This window comes from Pyxicephalus adspersus, chromosome 1, assembly GCF_032062135.1.
Source record: "Pyxicephalus adspersus chromosome 1, UCB_Pads_2.0, whole genome shotgun sequence".
Classification (NCBI taxonomy): Eukaryota; Metazoa; Chordata; class Amphibia; order Anura; family Pyxicephalidae; genus Pyxicephalus; species Pyxicephalus adspersus.
Window position 1 is genome coordinate 42,265,367 of NC_092858.1, and position 21,327 is coordinate 42,286,693.

At 37.0% G+C, this 21,327-nt stretch overlaps 1 protein-coding gene across 1 annotated transcript in view; it reads left to right on the forward strand.

Annotated features, from left to right (window-relative positions):
- Positions 1-1,166: 1,166 nt before the first annotated feature.
- Positions 1,167-21,327, forward strand: part of GLS2 (glutaminase 2) — a 30,960-nt gene continuing 10,799 nt past the window's right edge. The window contains exons 1-8 of the mRNA XM_072398696.1: positions 1,167-1,741; positions 9,870-9,966; positions 11,790-11,911; positions 13,253-13,382; positions 17,096-17,462; positions 18,197-18,247; positions 19,457-19,550; positions 21,233-21,319. Of these exons, the coding sequence (XP_072254797.1) occupies positions 1,596-1,741; positions 9,870-9,966; positions 11,790-11,911; positions 13,253-13,382; positions 17,096-17,462; positions 18,197-18,247; positions 19,457-19,550; positions 21,233-21,319 (1,094 nt within the window). The 5' untranslated portion in view covers positions 1,167-1,595. The remainder of the gene's footprint in view (positions 1,742-9,869; positions 9,967-11,789; positions 11,912-13,252; positions 13,383-17,095; positions 17,463-18,196; positions 18,248-19,456; positions 19,551-21,232; positions 21,320-21,327) is intronic.

Consider the following 21,327-nt stretch of genomic DNA (forward strand, 5'->3'; position numbering starts at 1 on the left):
TATACTGTATAAAGTGTTTCCTTTTTTTTTTTTTCAAATGTATTTTGTATTGCTTTTTACACAAAAATAAACTACAATAACAAGAAATAGATAACCAAGAAAAAAACAATCAAAATAATTAAACAACAATATTGTTAGAAGTGACAGCAGTAAGTAAATCTTTGGACAATTATGACCAGGGGTGTAGTGGGGTGGGCATGCATGCCTACTATTATTTTGCAAACAATTCTTTGGTGGTCTGTGGCTCTGGCCGGTCAGGAGAAGGACCTGGGGGGGGGATTGCAGGCTCAGGGCGGTGGTTGGGTTGGCTCAGACTTGCGATGGGAGAGTGGGCGGGTTCTGGTATCATGATGTCACTTTAGGGGAAGTTTCTTTCCCTTTTACTGACACATAGATAGGGGTGTGATGGGGCAGGCCTTGCATAGTACTGTGCCCCCTTTTTTATACGACCACACCTATGATTAAGTCGATTATATAAAACTATTATTTTCAATACAATGGGTTTACACATAATGTACAAAGTGTTTTAAAGATATTTCTAAGTTCTTTAATTCTAAATATAGATATACATTAAGTTATGTTTTTCAGTGTAAGTGTTTAGATATATTTTTAGGCTAGTTGCTATCAATATCAATATCAATATAAAATCAATAGTTGCTATCAATAGCTAGTTGCTATGTGTTGCTATCAATGTTTTATTAGTCTAATTGTATACAAAAATAGATATATCCAAACAGATTTTGACTGTTCTCACTGTGAAATATGTAGCTAATAAACTGTAAAATCCATGTTCTATGTGCATATTAGAAATATTTGCAGCTGTTTTTAGCAAAGCAAGACAAAGCATTCACTGTGCATTCATGTACAGGCATATTCTGAGAATTTTCTAGGATGTCTGCTTATATTGTACAGTAATGGTTGTACAGCAGAACTACCTAGTGCCTGCAGAGGATCAGAGAATTCTGTGTAAGCAGGTGTCTAAGGTTTGGTATGCAGATGATGAAACTGATCATGGGGGTGTGTGATGTTCAGAAAAGAGGGGACAGTTTTCCTCCCACCTGCCCATGGTTGAGCTTCTGTTACTTTAGTCACACCTCCATTCCTGTGTGATTGGGTGCTAGAGAGGCCTTTACAGGAGGCTTGTCTCTTATCTGGAAATAGCTACAGTGTAGCAGCCGGAGGTTCCTTAAAGGGACTGTACAGGGTGCTGTCACACATCTACATGTGATAGCATGTGTCACCAGAGCAGCTTTAGCTACTGAAAGGGATTCTTGTCTTGTGGTTCCAATCCTGCTATATAGAATTCTTGTACAGGTAAAATCAAATAACCTGCTGGTGACTTGCAATCTATAGTTTTAATTATTTCTCAGCTGATAACTTTTGTGCATTTGCAAGTAAAACATCTCAGTAGTCCAGGAAAACTCATACGCTTTTGGTACCCATTAACAACTTGTTGGACCCCCTTTTGTTCAGTGCCGCTACATCGGTCATCATCATCCAGTTCATCTGTTAAGTTATTTGCCCTGACCTTGGTTTGAGTTGCCTATTGGGTTTTCCTGTTCATTCTTCATCATTGGACCCTAAAATCAGCAAAGATGTTGTTTCTACGGTGCAGAAGATGGGGGGACATAAGATTGCTTTCACGGATCTTCACCTCTGGGACAGAGCACAAACTTTGCCGTCAATTTTGGGAACACAGACCAAGCATACCAGGAGCAGCAGCTCAGTACAACAAAGAAATGTAAGTTGTAACTTCTTTGTTCTCTTTTTACTTATACTTACAAAAAATGTGTGGATATAGGACAATTAAGGGTCAATGGCCTGATCAAATTTCACATAAAATAAACAATAAGTCAGTTATTTCATCACTGGTAGAATTTCCAAACCGCTATTTAACTATTTGTGGACTAATGCATCTTATCACATGCTCACTTGTTTGTATTATGCATATCCCTATTCAGATCAAGACACCTATGATAATTATATTTCTTGGGTTAAGGTAACTTACTTATAATAATGAAAATAATAGACTGTAGAATTAGAAAGAAGTCATCTGAATAAATGGTGTCCAGTTAGTAATCAAGGTGGAATTTGCTTACAGATCAACTAAAATCCAGAACCCTGTACCTTTTATATTACCTTATATAATATAAAAGTGTCTACACAGGTTTAGGCAAGTCAATGGAATGTCTCATATATACTGTAAATTTATAATTTAAATATATATATTCTCATTGAGGTTCCAAGTAAATTCAGCCTTCCTGTTAGAATATTAGCAACTTCTCACTGTTAATAATGTTTCACTTTCTTTTATCACAGTACATGCAGCATTGCATAGGTGTTTAGGGCCTCCTTTATAAGTGGTCTCATTTTTGACAAGCCATAAATTAGCATATGCCGTGTAAAGGCCACGTCTGTATTTATATGACATGTGGAGGCTCAGCTTTCCTTATTTACAGAACCAACTTTTCTTTAGCCCATAGTGACATTTCTTGGTCTGTTTCTTTTCCTCACTGACTGGACTCATGCACAGAGGAGAAGAAGCAAAGCATTATGCACTGTGGGCTGGAATGAATGTAAGGTTACAAAATGTTACCATACATGTTTGCTTTAGGGTAATTGTAGCGGCTCAGCTACACAGTTATACTTCACAACAAGCACATCTTGCACCAAGACAACATTAAGGTCAAACTCAAAATAGAACTTTTATTGCCCTGGGCAACTTTTACCTTTATTGGAGTAAAATGTGCATGGAGCAATTCCCAGGCTTGTTCCTACCTTGAAAACAATCCCTTAAACCCTCCTCTACGAGCTTACCTACACATTTTCCTCTCTCTCATAACTATCACTAACTAGTCAATTGTATTTTATTTTTGCAGGAAGATGTTGACATATTTTTATATTAACAGGGTAACCAACCAAACAATTGTTGTATGTCATATTCTTTTATTGAAAACAATAAAAACTATTGCAAAAGAAAATGTTGATAAACACATACCTTGATGCATGTTATTGGAACAGAAGGCAATAAAGCAGGAATACTTAGTTGTCCAATGCACACGAGAAACTAGGTATGCACTGTACATAATTAAACATCCATGTGCTAGTTCCAGCAATTTCTGGCATTGCTGTAACATGATGCAAGGGCATTGTACAGTACATTCCTTTTCTTGTTCATTTACTTTTGTAAATCAGGCCTAGTATGGTTTATGTCATTCCTTCCATACAACAGACATAAAACACATCAAATTTTTAGTCTGTTTACTCTCAGGAATATATTTTATATTTATGCACCTTGTAGGACCCACTGCAATAGTTCAGTCTTAATAAATATGGTAAGAAAATAAAGTCACGGAGTGATAGGAAGGAGTACAAAATCCTACTTGTTATTAGTTTAATGTGGACATTTTCGCTGCATTTATACAATAGTTTTAAGATTTATTGGCTAATGTTATAGTGCCTAGGAATGACATGAACATTAAAGGATCAAAAGATGAGAAAACCTTTGGTAAATTATTATTATTATTATTATTAATATTATTATTAATCATAATAATAATAATAATAAACAGTGTTTATATAGGGCTAACATATTAGGCAGCGCTGTACAATAAATAAGGGTTGCAAATGACAAACAGACACAGGTACATGGAGGAGGAGAGGACCCTGCCCAGAAGAGTTTAAATGAACGTGTATTTTTGATGCATACATTTACATATAAAAAAGGTTATATTGATGATAGGTAAACAACTTATGGTATTATTAATAGAAAATATAAAAAATGACTATATTCTTGGATAAACAACAGAGTAAACCTGCACCAATATTATATTGATTTCTACAAGCAATGTCTGTCTCACACCCACAGACAAAAAATTGTGGTAAGACAGGTTATAAAACTTTTTCAAAATAATTCTTCCTGAACACCTCTTGAAAAGCAACTACCAGAAGTGTCTGTAGCATGATCTCCTTTTTTTATAATAAACACGAACAATCATCGATTTGTGTTCAGTGATATATTGGCTTGGACAGATGTTCAAAAGTTGGTTTGCATGCCTGGCTGCACTTCACTATCTAGGATCAAGTTTACAGTATAATTATTATTATTATTATTATTATTATTAATAATAATAAACAGTATTTATATAGTGCAAACATATTTCACAGCGCTGTACAATAATTAGGGGTTGCTAATGAAAGACAGATACAGACAGTGACACAGGAGGAGGAGAGGACCCTGCCCAGAAGAACTTACAATCTAAGAGTATATGCATAAAATAAATATTTTTTACTTTTGACGAAATACTAATGCCATATGCTCTAACTACTAATTTCATATACGCTACAAGCCTACATGAATAAAGTTCACTTGCAGATCTACGAGGTGTTTTTAATCCTAGTTCCCCTACCTTTTGGCTTTATTTAAACATATAGGTTAAAAGATTCTAGGTATCTGTATTTCCCACATTTGTGTTTGTGATCTAGGGAATTATCTAAATTAAATTAATCTAATAATGTCCATTTTGTGGTCTCACATCTGCCTGAACTGTCTATTTACTTTATTCAAATGACATACGTATACAAATGAGTGTTTTTCTAATACCAATGTGCTTCTTTAAACTTGACCGAGTAGGCAGAAACTGTGCTAATGTCTTAAAGCTGAACTAAAGTTCAAATGAAAAAAAATGCGACCAGGCAGCTCTTTTTTTGCAGAGGGGACAGACATGTTCCTTCTGCAATGAAATTATCTTACCTGATTGCATTGTTTTTAAATAAACTCACCTGGGCTTACTCCGTCATGGGAACTGCCATCTTCACCTAGGCCTCGTCCAGATTTAGCATCTTCCGCTAGCTTGATTGTTCAGACCAGAATAAGGTTAATTCATTCCTGGACACAAAGGAGAGTGCCAGGATACCTGGCATGCCAGCATGGTGCACTATGCCACTGTACTGTGTCCGGCAGAGACCATGGACTCCTCCTCCTCCTGGTCACAAGGATAAATCTTTTGCAGCCCCTGTAATGATTTTACAGGGGCTAAGAAGAGGGATTACAAAGTATTTGAGCAAAGTAATTTAAAAAGTACTTAAAGACACTATAGAGAGAGGGGTACTTTAGGTACTGACTAGGGTTCAGCTTTATTAAAATAATTCCCGATTCCCAACAATGGCATACCTCTGAATCTTCATTACAAGGAGGGAATAGTATCTTTATTTTTGAGTGGTGGGCTATTTTGCTCCTTTATCTCCTGCTTGTTAGGCTTCGCTTGAACACTGGGCTAATTTCTACCTCTTTCCTATTCCTCTTCGGTTAAAATCTGGAAATTAGATTATGTGTATGATGTGCTCCATTTTAAGTTTAGGTCTATAGCCACATTTTTTTTTGTAAAAGTGAAAAAAGTTAACATACTCTGAAATCATTACAGTGCTCAACCCAGAAACTTTTGACGGGTGGGAAGAAATTGTAGGTGGGTGGCAGCCCCTGTATTATGACCAAACTCTTTAGTAACCACCCAAAACAGCCGGGCGGGTGCTGAAAAGTGCCGGATGGTGCACCCAGCTAAAAGGGCCTGGGGAGAACCCTGAATTAGAAATATCTTTTAAATTTCAACACATTTATAAAACTGCTGTAACTAATATATTTTCAGTTTGTCTCAATTTCATACCCAAGATTTCTTTGGTGTCAAAAAAGTCAAGGTTAAGCATGAAAAATTAAAAACATTCCTGCTTTTAAGACAAGAAAAACCAGAACCAGTTAAACTGTTTACATATTCTTCAAGGTATGTGTATATTTATATATTTGAAGGACAGAGTGTAAGGTAGTTGGTTAATTTCAGTACAGTAGTAAAAAATGTCCTTACTGCCCTTTGCTAAATATAAACTGTGAGACTGAACTTCATCATATTAATTAGAGTAAGGTAACCTAACCTTTCTTGTAGAAGACACTGGTGCTGTAAATAAATATAGTTTACATTTGTAGAGCTCCTATAGTTACTGCTGAACAGCTAAGGAAGTAGACTTAAATGGTCACTAGGTGCATGAAGGGAAAGGGAAAATAAGTGCACATGTGAGTGAAGAAAGAAGCAACGTGAAGTATAGGCCAGTGGGATCAGGAGATACTGGCGTGCCGGATAGGCAAGGCAAAAATTGTCTGTCAGTGAAAGTAGATGTTATCTTGCCCTGAAAGGCAAAGAAGAGGCTGTGAATTCTTTTGAAAGGTAAAAATGAGAGAGGCGTGACTAGCAAGGAATGTAAAAGCATGTGTAGCTGGAATGTATTTAATGTACAGCGCTACAAATTATGTTGGTGCTATATAAATCCTGTTTATTAATAATAGGAAGAAATGTGTAACAGAGTCCAAAGTTTCTATTATGGATATAGCAGGATAGTAGAGAAGAATATGATATAGACAGATAGAAGTAAAGAAGCCTAAGAAATCTCAAAGTGTGGATCAGAATGTTGAAATGATTTGTTTACTGAATTGATCAGCAGCAAGCTTTTGTCGTCAGCAAAATTGTCCTTCGTGTATGTTAAATCTTTATTAGGAGTGTCTAAATTAGTGGTGGTCAACTTACCTAAAATCTGGTCTTTAATTGCGACCCCTGACATGGACTAAGAGCCACACATAATAAAAGTAAATATAATGCTACAGAAAGGTATGAGTACGTAATTGAACACAAGCTGTGTGTGTACAGTGCTCATTCATCTGTCACTGGAAATGATCACAAAAGATAATTTCCAGTGACTGTCATTCAGCGTCTAAAATCTGTATGGGGCTTTACTCTACTCAAGCATCTGTCCTAACTTTTAATTAGGCTACGTACACACGTCAGATGATTCTCGTCCGATTATCCCTTCAGGACTAGTATTGGACAAGAATCTGACGTGTGTACAGCACTCGTCCGACGTCGTTCATGGATCCAACCTGGAAAGTCCACAAACAACAAATGATCGTAATACAAGCAAAGAAGAAAGAGAGCAGTGGGGTGCCGCTCGCTTGATCTCGCCCCTTTCCTTCTTCATAGAGCAAAACAGCTCTGTATGTACTGCGCTCATTCATGCATCATTTAGTCTTTTGTCGTTGGAAAGGATCTTTCATTAAAATCTTACGTGTGTAGCTAAGACTCCTAGGAAAACAGTGGGTCCATGGACATACACAACAACATGGCTATTGTGATCACTGTCTGGAGTAGAATAACACATTCCTACCTACATGTCCTGCAAAGCACATTGATTCCTTTAGTAGGACTGTGAATATGCAGGTCCTAGGGAGTGGCAATAACAGGCATAATACAGTTTCCATGTAGAGGGAAGGACCATGACGTAGTAATTGAATCAGGCACAAAAAGATGATCAGAGAAAGACATATAAAATGGAAAATTAAATTGGGCTTTAAGTATAAATAACATGACATTAACGTAAACCTGTCACAAACCTGAATGTTTTATAGGTGGCATTTGATGAAAAGAAACTGAATTTAACTTTAGTGAAAATAACACCTCAATGCAATCACATTCTGTTTATATATTTTTCATCATATTCTCAGTTTTAGTTTCCAAGGTTTGTGCGAAGCTTGCTTAAAAAGCCTATTTGTAGAGTAATCGTGATTTATTTTTCAATAACTCACTTAAACAGCTTTCTTGGGTAACATGAAGAGTTGGATTGTACATTCTGTAAAGCATCTGTATAGATTGTGGATAACTCTAGAATTAAGTTTAATGATTAACTTTTAGGACCAGGTGGATGGAAGAGCGGATTTACTGTGTCAATATTCTCAGACACGGAAGTGAAACTGCTGTACATTACCAGAGACAAGGAATAAACACCTTGCTTCTGTCAACAGGTCACTTCCAGATATACCGTACTGTCACTGTATTGTTACTTGTTGGGAATTAATATGCTCATAGAAAAACAGTTAAGCAAAGAAAACTGGTAATGTAAGTTATTTTATGGTAACTGGTGTGCCCATGCTCCTCCATGGGTGGGTGATGTAAAAGCATGCTTCTCAGCTTGTAAAAGATGTTACAGCAAGGAGGCAATAGCAAATCATTCTGGGTGAAATGTTAAGTGAATTTGCTTGTTAGCAGCCATCTCGGCATCAAAAACTGTTGATTTTGTGAATCAGTTTATTTTATTGCAGAGAACTGTGCACTGGTTGCTTTTAGTTTACAGAACAGATGGTTCTGGTCCCCATTCAAGCACAGCATAATTGAGTGTTTTTTATATCCCTCAATATTTGAAAGGCAATCTATTCTAAACAGGGAAAATCCCAACACTTTCTGGTTGGAGCTCTGGTCCCTAACACTAATATTTTCCTTACTTCATCCATTACTGTCATGTTCTGCCTTACTGACCAATACGAAGCTAGATTACTAGCTTTTATAGCAGTTTTTCACCGCTGCTGTACTATTCACTTTGAGCTAAGAAGTAATTTTTTTAATTCTTTTATATGAAGCAGTGAATCTGATCTCACTTTTCATGACCTAACTGTAGCTGACATGCAGTAACATTCACCCATCGTTTGTTAATACTTTAGAAGTACATTTAGGCAAACAAATGTTATGTTCACTTGGAAAGACAGGTTAATTGTCACAGATCCCTGCAGGATGGTGCAGGATGGTCCCATTGGTTTTTCCCCCCCTTCTGTCCCACCCACCTTGCATTCCCTTGCTGCAAGCAGCAACTCTGATCGGGAATCCCATTCTCTCCTCACTTCCTGATCCAGATCATGTGACTCTGTCAGTTGCCCCTTTACCCCAAAGAACTAGAGTGTTGAACAGATGTACCCCACCTGTTGGTGGAATTGTGAACACCCCTTGAACTGCCTTTTCTCCAGCACTCCATTTGGTGTTGAGCTGGGATACCTACAGGTCACAGGGTCTCCAGTCATAACATAATCTTCCCTATAAAAGGAGGTGACTGGCATCAGGACGTTGCATGAACAAGGAGTTTTCCTAGGCTTCCAGGCCTGCAGTCTTGGCTTTTCGGCATACTGACTCCGGATCTGTCTGACTACCCCTGCTTCCCACCTTCTATGCTCCTATGCTATGCCTTGGTTTTACCCAGTCAGCAGTTACCACCTCCTGCATGCATAGGGGCCACAAACTCCTCCTAAAGTCCATCACCCCTCGCAGGGTGCACTGGTAAAGCCAGGGGCTGGTGTCAAAAAATCTACAACCCGAACATGTCATGCTAAGTGGGTTGGTGACACAGATGGTCCACCATCCTGCCGTGAGACACTGTAACAAATAATGACAATATAATATCCTTTCACAGAGTGAAACAAACATTTGCAATGGTTTTATTCAAGCAGATAGGTATATGTAATATATAAACCTGCATGATATATGTTTACAATGAGCACATAAAGTGGCTCCATTGAATATTTACCAATCACGCTTAAGAACAAACACTGAAGAAATTATTTACATGTATTTATAAAAAAACTGAAAAGACTATACATTTCTTTAAATTGAATAAAGCATTAAATTTGTATGCCCTTTACCATATTATTGTAATTTTATTCTTCCTATGCTTAGGAAGAATGAACTTCTTAAGTTGTTCCAGAGGCTTTTAACATGCTAACGCTCTCTTTTTTATATGTCTGTGTATTATAATGTTAGCAATGTGGTTTATATCAATGTGTAAAAGGATGCATGTGACTTAATATTGTTTGTTTAATATGGACATTAACCTCCAGTCATACCTGACACTTCTTGGCTGCAGGTAAGTAACATTTCTCTTTGAAGTGCTGCAGCATTGGCATCCTTGAAGTGTTGGCTGGCTGCAAGAATACAATACATTAACATAAAAGCCAAGGACATTTGTATATAACGCTATGTGTGTTCTTCTCTTTCTTGTTTTGGTTTCAGAGTTGCAAGCAACACTGTTATACAGCGCCTCACCAATCTTCTCTTCTACACAATATCTGAGGGAAAAGAACAAATGCCGGTCAACAAGTTTATCAATGTAAGAGGTTGTAAGGGTTTAAGAGACTATAAACTGTGTGTAAACATTTGTAAATGGAGCTAAGTTATGAACAAGTTATGAAATATGGAGCATAGAAATTACTGTCAGGACACGCCAGAACGATGGAACATAAACATGGTATATACTGGCATCCTGCACTCCTTGGTCAGTTCAGAATACCTATAACAGATAACTATTAGACCTCTTAGGAGAACAATAAATCATAAATCCATCAGGTTTACACAAAATCCAAAATAATACATCACAAAAATAATTACACATTGTTAAGTGTTGTCCCATTGAAACATGAAGTTTCTTAAGATAATGGACATCCACTGTATGTCAGTTAGACATGTAGAACATTCCAAAACCTCTACAGACACATTCTAAGACCTTCTGACTGACTGGGAATCGCTGAACCAAGTTTTCTAGATTTAGGGTAAAAAAAGACCTGGAGCTCTTGCTTTACTATTGAAACAACTAAATATTAGAGAATCACATAGGGTTTTTTGGGACCAGTGACAGCCAAAGTCAAATTGGATTAATTCTTCATGTTTGGTTTGTCACCAAGGACTCAAACCTAAAGCTGGGTACACACGTGCAATATTGTCATTGGAAAGGATCTTTCACGATCCTTTCCAGCGACTAAGCACTCCACGTTGTATGAACGAGTGATGTACAGACAGCATCGTTCTACTCTATGGAGAGGGGAGAGCGATGAAGCGGCACCCTTCTGCGGGCTGTCCCCTTTCCCTTGCATTAGCACCGTTCGTCGTCCATCATCCATGGATCCGCCAGGAAGGTTGGTCAGACGATGGACGACGGGCGCTGTACACACTGCAGATTCTTGTCCGATATCGGCCCTGAGAACCATTGGACGTGTGTACGTACCTTTAGTATTTCTTTTACTGTTAACTTTTTTGTTTATCTGTTGTTTAGCTGCCTTTTTTAAACATTTTTTTTGATAAATACTCCTTGCAGTTTCATTAAATTTACAAATTGTTAGGCTGATTGTCTCAGTGCTCTAAATTGAAAAGATAGTAAGGTATACCGCATCTTTTAAAAAAGTGTCCTTAATGTGTGAGTTATTTCTTATCTCTCCCTTTTCTAATTGATAGAGACTTTCTCACATCATCCTCCTTTATTAACACCTAATGTTAAGATTTCCTTTGTGCTGTATTCTTGCCCTGGAATGATCTTCTTTGCTAAGGCACAATGTCCTCTAATGCCATGTAAGATTTTACTCACTTGTCACCCGTTCTTGTGCCATCAGCTAGGGATATACAGCTAGGTGACCTGTTGTTGTTGTTGTTGTTACTGTTAATGACGTCCTCTGTTCCCCCAATTGGATCCTTAGCACTTATAAGGGTGCAACCAAGTGCTGGGATGGTGCATTAAACCTTCCAAGGCTGCATGAGGGATTGCAATAAGTGAAGGATGAAAGCTAGACCATGTGCCCCCAAAAAACATATCCCTGGGGAAGACGAATTAGTTATTTCCTTAGTACCCCAACATTTTTTGCAAAAACTACTCATCAAATTTGATTTTTCTGTTGAACTCTGACCTAATCTGTTTCTCTAAATCATTTACTGTATTTGTTCATATATTTTATTATGAGAACACATGAATCAACACATTGATTGTCTTTACAGATCATCTGCATTTTGTTCCAGTACCCATTATCTTTTTACTTTTAATGGGGTATACCTGAATTACATTGCATCAAGCAATTGTGAAATATGACATAAAGACTATAATTAAAATACTTCCTAGGACTATATGAGTATCTTTTATTTAGTTATTTTTCTGGTTTATTGCTACAGGCTTTAAAGTCTAATGGATTGCTGACATCAGATCCAAGACTGAAGGACTGTATGGACACATTGCGTCAAATTATACAAGAGTCTATGATAGGAGCCACCATGGACATAGAGGTTTTTCAAAAGTAATACAACATTTAAGACTAATAAGGTTTAGTCAAACTCTAAATATCAAATTTTTAGAAATATGTTTTAGGTTTTTTTAAAGCCCATTTTCTATAACAAATGTGTGTTTAGGTTGTAAAGGTTGACAGATAAATCAAACCCTCCCCTAGCTATGAGTTCCAGATAAAACTTAATGCCTAACCTATTCACAAGTTATTGTTGTTAACCTTATTAGGTCTTTTCTCAACTCATTTGTGAATGGGAGGCCTATATTATAAACACCTAAATAACCTTTTTATTGTCATTAAAAATTGTAGTTTGTTTTTTTTGCTGTAAGAGGGAATCATTCTTTGAGAAAAAAGTCTTATGTGACAAGAGTGAATCTGTTGTAATTCATGTAACTGGCTTATCGTTTTCACAAAAAGTCGAATCACGGGAACAAGTCAAAAGATTTGTCTTCTGATTTGAGTACTGTAGAGGATGCCCTATTGCAATAACACCCTTTTTTGGAAATATTTTAGAAAATTATAGCAGTTACAGAATGGAAAAGGAAGCTACATTTTTATCACAAAGATTTTCAGAAATACTTGTTTAATTAATATAAATGTTGTTTGGGACTTCTCTAAAATAAAGTGACCACATGCCATAGGGATTGTTGCACAAGATCTTTCATCTTAACAAGTACAGCATGTGAATGATTTCCCCAGTAGACCACTCAAGGTCAATCTTTCAAGAGATGCAACAGTTAGGAAGTTCTCTTCAGTTTTGTTTTTCATCTCTACTGATGTGTAATCAGCTGGGACCCCATATGCAGGAATTGGGTATCACTCAATGTGCACTGAATAATGGATCTTCATTTCAGCTGAGCAGGGTAAGGACTGATCAAATTCAAGTTCAAGGACTGATCAAGTTCAAGGTATGATCAAATATTTTAAACAAATGCCTACATAGGTAACAAGTAGCAGTGCAACACTTCCAGCGGGAACACATCAAGAGGTCAGGATAAACCCCCTATTTAGAAAGTCGTCAGTTGCATTTAAGCCACAATACTACCTGCTAATACTTTATCATTACCTAACCTCCCTGGCGGTATCCCTGAATGTGGCTCGGTTAATTTTCAGTACCAAAAGAGATAACCCTGAGCCACGCTCGGGTGACAATATAAAGGGCTTACCTGGTCCCCACGAGCATTTACATGCACAAGTGTTGTGCATTCTAATTAAAAAAAAGTCTTTATCCTAAAAACTTCTAGTTCAATTTTGGGTGGTGTATTAGGCAACCCTACATACAAACAAGGGACATAAGCAAAAACAATTAGGAAATAAATAATATGTATACTTTTATTTATATTCTTTTAACAGGTGTGTCCAGAGCAATATTGTGTTCCTGACTCAGATCATCTGTAAAAAGTTAGTTATTCCAGATTTTGAACAGTTTACGTTACACATAAATCGGTTGTATGAGAACGCCAGCACTATACAGGAAGGGGAGGTAAGAACTCTGCATTATCAACAGCTATAGTCATTTATTGGATAGTTTACAATTCAAAACGCTATGTAATGCTTTTATTTACTTTAAAAGTAATTATTGACTGCTAATGCTAATAAAGCTTTATAGGTTAGTACAGACACTAATGGGCAATGGTCAAATATAATATATGTGTTCTATTGATTGAGGAAAACTAAAAACAGCACTTGAAAGTGGTGTGTTGAGACTTAACCAGTTTGTGTCTTCTTATTAAATACAAGGGTATGCTCTAAGAGGTAGAAGAACTAAGTCTAAGAAGTCTAAGAACCTTGCTTTTTGTGAAGATGTTATCTCTTTTGTTGTTTAACATTTTTGAGTATATTGTTGAGTAGATCTGTTTGTCTCAAGGATGTTTATATTTAATTACTGCTGACCTGCCTCTGCTGTTAGCATGTTTGAAGCATCAACCTAACTTTTAGTAAAATAATATTTTCTAAGTTTCAAACTTTCAAAGGCTAGCTTCTCCTCCTAGTTTGAAGTTTTTCCCAAATTCTTAATCTTCGCTTCATAATGAAAATACTGCCCTACTGATGAACCCTATTAACACCCTTAATGTATTTAAAGGTTTTAGTCGTGACCCCCCTATTCCTTCTTTAATTAAGAGTATACATAGTGTTCATTCTCTCCTCATATGTTTTATCCCTCAGACCTTTCACCTTTTTTGTTGCTCATCTCTGGACTCAATAAACCTGATTTATTAAAGCTCTCCAAATATTCAGGCCCGATCATTCCATTGCAGCTCTAGCTGATCATTTTCAACAACTTAATTGGGGCTGGCAGAAAGAGAGCAACTGAAAGGAGTCTCTGGAAGGGGATACACATTCAAAATAAAATGACATTCTAAGACAGGACACAGGTCCCAGATCACTTGAGAATTCCCATATGAAGAATGACATAATATATAGGTTCACCTGGGAATGTGTTTTGAAGAGAAATATTAGAAATATTATATTGACACTGATTAAAGATAAAAAAGCCATAAATATTTCATACAAAAAATTACTATTACACACCTAAGTACCATTAGTACTAGTACTAGGTACACAAGTGCAATGGTTCTCGTCCGATAATCGGCTCAGGGCTGATATTGGACGAGAATCTTGTGTGTATACAGTGCTCGTTGTCTTTCATCTCAACGGCCATCCTGGCGGATCCGCGGATGATGGACGACGAACGATCGTAATAGAAGTAAAGCGGGAGAAAGTGCAGCGGGGTTCTGCTCTGTCGTTCTCCCCCTCCCCTCTCCATAGAGCAGAATGGTGCTGTATGTACAGCACTCGTTCATGCATTGGGCAGTCGTTACTCGAACATAAAAGATCCTTTCCAATGACAATTATTGCACGTGTGTACATAACCTTAGTTACAGGTAAAGGTCCATTTAGTTGTAGATATGGCTTAAACCACGGTAAAAGTACTGTTATTTCCAGAATGATTTGTATTCTTGGCAGAACATCTATCCATGTACTAATAACTATGCATTTATAAAATATCCTCCTTATGTATTTATTTATTATTACACAAAGCCAAAATATTCTGCACAATTTCCACAGGCCAGGCTTTTTTAGAAGTCAGTGTATTTTGGTATTATGAGAATAAACAAGTTTTTGCCCCATTGGTTTTTAATTGTTCAGAATCACTTGGTTTAATCGTCCATGCCACAGAACCATATGTGCAATGTTTGCTATGCAAAACACAACGTGAACAATTCTCACAACTGTTTCCAGCACCAGTGTTTGCTTTTTTACACCTTATTTTCATATTCATCAGCTTTTGCCTATTATCAGAGTTTATTGCTTAGCATTGTTATCTCATACAATTAAAAAGAGCCCAGGTGAAAATATTTGCCTTTTGCCTTTTGTGTAGCTCACAAATAGTTTTATCAGCATTAGTGATAAGATTAAATATTTCTATGTAATGAATGATCAACAAAGATATACCAAAATGGACATAGACATAAGGCAGGCCTTGCCAGGTAGGGGAAATTAAAGGTACCCATAGTGAAGAGTTGATCGTCAAGTCATATGAGTTTACAGGCACCATGTATGTAGTCCGTGCTACATGTGTAGAAATAATCACTTTTGAGTGCCTAAATTGTGCTTGTACATTTTACTGTTGTTTTAGCTAAAACCTGCCCATAGACATTAGAAAGCACGCATACAACTAAGCATGATCTTAATGCAATCAGACATCTTTGTTGGCCAGCCCATCCTTTACCAGACCAGTTTTTAAAGTTTCGGGATGTTTGACTTTAAATATCACACTCATCTTTTGGTTTATTCAAACATATTTAGAGTTTTTAGAAAAATCTGATTTTCCCTTGATACATTTTAGTAATATTGCAGTTGGATCCTTTTAGGGTTAAAAAAATTGGTAAAAAAATGAAAAGCAAAAATTGTCCCTTTTTCAAACATTTTCACTGATTATAGAGTAAGGACAGACATGGTAGCTACTGACTAAATCTGTGATTGCTATAAATTGTTATTTTACATCACAAGACCAGAAGCCATTAAACATGTCTACTGACCACTGTCTCAAGAAGTCAGCTGTCCAATGTCATCTAAATCTCAGATGGATGTGATCATGCACTTGACCGACACTTCAAAGCCAATACAATTAACAATACGTCAGAAAGCATGTCCTGATATGCTGGTAAATTTTATTAGTGGCAAAAGGTCATATGGTAAACATAAGCTGCCACCTTGGTGGCCTTCAGAAGCTCCATCAACCTGTAAATATTTATGGAAGGTGCCTAATTCAACTGTACTCAGCCGGATTGTATAATGATTATTCTAATCTTTGGCTGAGCTATGCTTTGTACAGCCGCACTAAGTCTAGAAAAGGTAATGGCAACATTCCTAGCCAATCAGAAATGTATTATTTACAAGAAACATGGCTATGGGGGGGAGGATTAGGATTCATTGCTGTGTTTTCCAGTTAGAGGTCAGAGAAAGCATTGAGAAAGACTTGCTGAACTCCAGGCAAACAGTAAGATACACAATTGTATAGGCTTTCTGTTTTACCCACCCTTATGGTCCAGGCATCCCTTCAAGACACCAAGCCAAGTCTTTCTCAATGCTTCCTCTGATCTCTGACTGGAAAACACAGCAATGAATCCTAATCCTCCCCCACCTAAGGCCATGTTTCTTGTAAATAATACATTTCTGATTGGCTAGGGATGTTGCCATTACCTTTTCTAGACTTAGTGCGGCTGTACAAAGCATAGCCTAGTGCTGATTAGGGAAGAGCGAGAAGGCCTCTGACATTCTCTCGAAAATTTTCCCAAACTTCCGATGGGTCCGCGAAATTACAGCGAACTGATTTCTTGAATTCCATTGAAGTGCATAAGTGATAAGTACAGCCCAGTGACCGTGGAAACTTGCGGTCACAGCTGTTTGGAGGCATGTGAATTCTTCCAATCAGCTTTGACTCCAGATGAACTCTCAATGGGTATTTCTCCATTGAGATTTCATCTGTGTTCAGTTACCACGGTCACCGGGCTGATAAGTACAGCCCGGGGAGAGTGGGAACTTGCGGTCACAGCTGATTGGTAGCACGTGAGTGCTTCCAATCAGCTGTGACTGTAGGCGAACTCTCAATAGAGTTTCTCAATCTGAGTTCGGCGAGAACAAGACCTCGTGGCGAATCACAAGGCCATTCTCGCTTACGTGTTCTGTAAGCAAGAAAGGCCCGATTCGCCATTAGATCGGAATTATAAAATTTGCTCGCTCATCCCTGGTGCTGATATCACGTCTTACAGTCTAGAGATTAACTTTAATGGCAACTTTAAATTTCAAAAATTGCTGACAACTTGTAGCAGTCTTCACCAAAGGCACTCTGTGGGGGACACTAATATCCCATTATGTCTGCAGTCCTGTGTAAAGCCTTTAAAATACGCCATTGCGCTAAATGACCTTGGAACTGACTATGTCCATCAGCACATGGGCAAAGAGCCCAGTGGTCATCGGTTTAATAAGCTGTCACTGAACAAGCAAGGTGAGAGATCTAGTGTGTCCATAGTGATGAATCTGGACAGGAATGTCTTCTGATTGGCAAGATAATTATACATAGCAGACAGAAATTTGCTGACTGGTAAATTTAGAACAATTTTTATGAGGCAGAATGAAAAGTAAATGATGATGTGGAAAGTGGAGTCACCAAGTAACTTTTCACATTTAATTTACCTTTAGTAGGCCAGTAAAAGATTCATTTGGATTGGTCGCCCATTTTATCCACACATTTGAATACACTTGGACACATTTGCAAAAGTGAACCAATAGTCCTTTCTGGTAAAGCTTTAATGAGTAGGGGTTCTTCATTTTAAGTATACTTGCTTAGACCTACTCAACTAAACTACCAACCCACTTCAATGTCCATTTCCTACAGTCAAAATGCTTCTCTCCTGACTGTTTTTGTGTAGCAAAGTCTCACAGACTTGTAAAGGCCATTTGGAAGATGGCATTATTCAACCATCTGTCAGGGTAGTTTAAGTCCGAAGGACTAGGAAAGGTAAGTGTCCTAATGTAAGTACCCTTAGACTTTAAAGTGTAATTATCCTGTCAAATTCATACACACATAGACTGACAGGGCTGTCTGTAATCTGGTGTGAAAAAAAGTACAAAAGCCGGTTGCATAGGTTTGGTTGCCTTTTTAAAAAATTCTCCTCATATGCATCCATCCATATAACAGGGATTAGTGTACACATGGGGACTGGTGTAACTGACCTGGTTGATGGTAGTGAGCTTATATCATAATCACCAAGTATGCATACTTGCATTCAGCAACTTTGCCTGTGAACCTCTTTCCCTGGCTGTCTGGCTTCTCTTCCAATCGTACATTCCACATCTCTTCTGCAGGGGTGGGACTTAATCCAGGGGCTGTGAATGCAGCCAATTCACGCTGAGGCTGGAGGAAAGGAACACGTACGGTATCTGAGTTGAGCTTCCCACACAGTTTAAAGAGGCTGCCAATCTTTAAATATACTTTAAATAGGTAAAGCCAATGCTGAAATTAGTGTTTGTATTAAATATACAGAATGGGTCCATTGCTGCTAGTAGAATAACAGAGGCAGTAAGATCTAAGAATAGGAGCACTTAGAAACAGGGATAAGTAATGTTGCACAGAAAACAATTTAGGACTGTTATCAATAATCTACCTTTTATTTAACGATTTGTTTGCTGGTGCTTTATACATCAAGGTGAATATTAATAACATATTTCCCCAAGACTTTTGTTTTTAGATTGTGAAATCTTGATCTTTCTACACTTTATTTTGTTTGTAATAATGGCTACTGTTTGGTGCAGTGTGCACTTTACTGAGTATTGCATCCTCAGCATGAAGTCATATGTTACCATAGAAGGACAAGAGGAGAGTTTATGTTCATGACTTAACTAGGAATGTAAACCTGTCCTCACAACACCCGAGACTTCACTATGACAGATTGCATTCGCATCGCTGCCATGAGATGTTAAAGCACTTGTTTTGTCAGTACATAGACCCTAGAAATATAGGGAGCTTTATAATCCAGCAATCATAGATGAACAGCAATTTATCTGCACCTTCAGTTCACAATATGTTTAATCCTGGTGATAGTAATTCTCTCATATGAGTGTCTAACTCCATGTTATATAGCAATAGACCTTATGACTGCTGACTGCTATGAGGTTTATGAAGGATACCTAAAATGTATGTAAAGCAAACAATGACTTCCTTCCTATACACTACTAAACAGTCTTGCATACCGGATATCATTGACATTCAAGATTTTATTTTAAACAGATCATGTAGTAAGTTTGTGTGCAGTACAGATCATGTAGTAAATTCTGTGAAGCATTCACCATATTAGTGAAGGCAGAAAATCAGTAGATCCCCAATGTTACCATTGTTTTAAAAAGGACCTGGAAGTTATGGTAGATCAAATATGTCTGATAACCTAGAAACACATAGATGAGTTTATGTTTACTTTATTAGATGCACATAGAATTCTAAAAGTATTAGTTTGCATTTTATTTAATCTCTTTATTGTTTTTTTGTTTTCACAGAACACTACTTAACTTTTACTTTCTGTCTTTTCAAGGTTATGCAGGCTCTGAAAAAGATGTCAGGAAATGAATATGTTGGCTTCAACAATTCAACGTAAGGACAACAGGTGTATCAGTCTGGGCTCCAAGCTCGAGTGTGGAGGGCTCGCATGTCCCACAGTAATTATCCCACATTGTAAACAACTGCCTGCCTGATTTATATTGTTTTCTATAGATTAGAGTTTTTGTTTCATTTAAATATAGATATGTCTTATAATGTTGGGTTACCTAATCTTTATTTTTTTTTTTGTTGCTAACTATACTTACAGAACTTACAGAAGTGTTAGAGACTAAGGGTTAATCATTTATATCTGCTCTGTTTAAATTACTAAAACTATTTTTATTATTTATTGTCTACAACATTCAAAGCTAAGGTTGGTAATTATCATTTAGCCTATTGCACAAAAATCTTTTCATTATGATATATTGCAATATATTCAGCCTGGCCAATCCCTACTTCTTCAAGGGAAAAAGCAAACACTATAAAATCTGTTGCAGCCCCAATAACATTTTTTTTTAACATTTTTTTTTTTATGTCTTTAGAAATACCCCAAAACTTTGCCTATATTCTCACCAGGATCAACACAATAGGCAATGGATATCCATTGGGCAAAGCTTCCTAATCATTTATTTACTACTTTGACTTTGAGGGAACAAATCCTACATATACTATACAGATACATACAACAAGCAATCTGTACTTTTTTACTCCTGTGTTTTACTTACTACTGTGTTGGCACTACATGCCCTGTCCTTCAACTGAAATGGAAAACATATACATGATTTTATTATAAAATATACAGGTGTTGCCCTCACTTTCCAGTTGTTTCTCTCAGGCATTTTTACTCAGCTAAGCAATACAAAAAAATCTCCAATTAATAATTTGATAAAAAATCTGCTAAAATGATTATCCCAGAGTTGTGGGAAGTTAGTTTCACATGCAAACTAATGAAATAGATACTAGTAGTTGAACACATTATCGAAATGGAAAAAGTATTTTAACTACTCAAGGCAGACTCCAAAGCCGCATCAAGACATGGTTGTCCTGGATAGTGTTCAAAAGACCTGACAACTACAAACAGTTCTCAACACAATCCCCTTAATTCTTTTCCAAAGCTTGAAATGTATTGTTGGTACCACCTATTCTAACAATAAATCATTGTAGCCCTTTTTTTCTGTACTATCTTATTCTCTATATCTTTTCCTTTTCTTGTCTTGCTATAAAATCATGGTAATAAATATACAATATGACTAAAAGTATGTAGACAACCCCCAAATTATTAAGCTTTGCTGTTTCCTATGTAGGGTTGTATTATTGTTACAGCATGCAGTACAACAATTGATTACTGTTAAGAAAGAACCCTTGCATCTATTACTTCTTGCACACTGACCTCCAAATCATTAAGAATGGGATGGAATTGGTGCATATCTCCCAAATGTATTTATATGAGGTATTACATACACAATGAGAGCATTTATAATGCCCACTCTTGGTCTCAACTATCTCTGGTGTGATATCTGTAGTGCAGAGCTTGTCAACTAAAGTCATAGATAACCCATGGTGTTTCCTTTATTATTTTACAATGGAATGGTCAAGAGATAAATGTTTGGGAAATTCAGGTGTAGACTGGTGTGTGCATGTGTGGAATTAAAAATGTATAAATAATGTGTACCGCGTGTCATCAGTCATTCCTTCTGAATCTATACTAAATGTATGATATACTAAATCTTTTGCAGGTTTCAGTCTGAGAAAGAGACCGGAGATCGAAATTATGCCATTGGATATTATCTCAAAGAGAAAAAGGTAGAAGTCTATTCTGCTGTTTTTTTTT